The sequence below is a fragment of the Centroberyx gerrardi genome, unplaced genomic scaffold (genome assembly GCF_048128805.1).
Source record: "Centroberyx gerrardi isolate f3 unplaced genomic scaffold, fCenGer3.hap1.cur.20231027 Scaffold_614, whole genome shotgun sequence".
NCBI classification, from domain to species: domain Eukaryota; kingdom Metazoa; phylum Chordata; class Actinopteri; order Beryciformes; family Berycidae; genus Centroberyx; species Centroberyx gerrardi.
The window spans coordinates 5,001-6,683 of NW_027605435.1; the positions used below are offsets into that span (position 1 = coordinate 5,001).

General features: G+C 38.3%; 1 protein-coding gene across 1 annotated transcript in view; it reads left to right on the plus strand.

Annotated features, from left to right (window-relative positions):
• Nucleotides 1-1,379, plus strand: part of LOC144538472 (deoxyribonuclease TATDN1-like) — a 5,378-nt gene extending 3,999 nt beyond the window's left edge. Inside the window, exons 7-8 of the mRNA XM_078282532.1 lie at nt 1-103; nt 1,021-1,379. The exon at nt 1-103 is cut by the window's left edge and continues 24 nt beyond it. Coding sequence (XP_078138658.1) covers nt 1-103; nt 1,021-1,123 — 206 coding nt within the window. The 3' untranslated portion in view covers nt 1,124-1,379. The remainder of the gene's footprint in view (nt 104-1,020) is intronic.
• Nucleotides 1,380-1,683: the final 304 nt, after the last annotated feature.

Consider the following 1,683-nt stretch of genomic DNA (forward strand, 5'->3'; position numbering starts at 1 on the left):
ACACTCATGCCGGCTCCAAACACATTAAAACTACATTTCCCACGAAGAAGAAATGGGAGGCGGGGCACTGTCTGAAGGACAGGAACGAGCCGTGTCACATCATGTGAGCAGAATTTTGTCTCTTTAATTCTCAATACAGAGTTAATTGTAATAGAACCTTCTCACCAACATGGCTGACGTACTATAGATTGGTTCTTACTATTACCAGCAAGAAGGGGACTTTGTGTCTCTTCCGACTCTGTGATCACTGATTTAGTGTTTCAACAGAGATTATAACACAATCCAGCTGCTGTCACTGACAGATGTTTCTGTTTCTGTTGTCAGACGACTGAAAAACTCTAAAAGTTGGTTTGATCGAGGCTCACACAATGCCAACAGCACAGAAATTACCGTTAGCCTTGGTTAGCCAGTTAGCATTTTGTGAGCCTCGATCAAACCGCTTTTTATAGTGTTGCAGTTAGAGCTGAACAATTAATAGAAAAAAAAAATCAAAATCGTAATATGAACTTCTGCAATTTCCAAATCGCAGAGGCTTCAATTAATTGCTTTGAGAGAGAGAGTCCATGAATCAAATACAATATTGGTGAAAATGTTTCATCATATTCAAACTCAGTAAATCCTGCACACTGACATCTATTTTTCTTTTAACTAAATAATTTTTCTTTAAACAATTTTGAAGTTGTAAAAAATTCAGGACAAGAAAAACTTGATGATATGAATCACAATTGCAATATTCTCTCAGATAATCGCAAATTCGATTGTATTGTTATCGATTATGATATTGATTATGGTGTTATACACAATGTTGAAACACAGAATCAGTGATCACAGAGTTGGAGGAGACAGGAAGTTGCTTCTTAACATTTTGATCTGTAACCTGCGACGATGAAGCAGAAGTTCGTCAGTCGTGTTTGTGAACAGGGTCTATTTACGTCAAATTGTCACCATAGCTACGCTGTAGGTTATTATTATTATTATTATTATTATTAATGAATATATTTCATTAACTGTGTCTCCCAGACAAGTCCTGGAGGTGATGGCAGCAGCCAGGGAAGAGGACCCAGCGGAGATCGCCAACACAATCTACAACAACACCATCAAAGTTTTCTTCAGCTCCGGCTGATGATAAACCGGTTCAAAACCCTCTGAAGACCGGCTGCTTCGTCCCGAGCCCTGATCTACCACGTGGACTAAGTTTGGATTGAAAGGCGCTCGAAAAATGACTTGAATTCAGTGCCACATTACTTATTTCTGCGCTCAAATCTCCACAAAGCCTCTGTGTGTGTGAACATTGGGTTCAGGGTCGACTCTCTCTTGCCTTGTTTGGAAAGTCGAGTATCTTCTTATCTTCTAAAATAAAGATTTCCATTTTTCTTTTATTTCTACTGCATGCTCCAGTTTTTGCTGTAGAATTCAAATAATCAAGATGCCAAACAAAATGTAATTATTGTCTTTTCAGTTATTAAAGGAGTAGTTCATCCCCAAATAAGACTTCATTCATTATCTACTCACATGTCAGTGGAAACTTATTGAAGTTGTTAGGACAGTAAACACACAGCGAGTTCGAGCCCCTGTAGCTCCATCTCAGCCTTCTCCCAAACTATTGAAGTAAACATTACAACTTTTTACAGCTCCAAAAAAAAGCATAAAATGTCCATCAAATTTCTCCAAACAGCTTCTGCA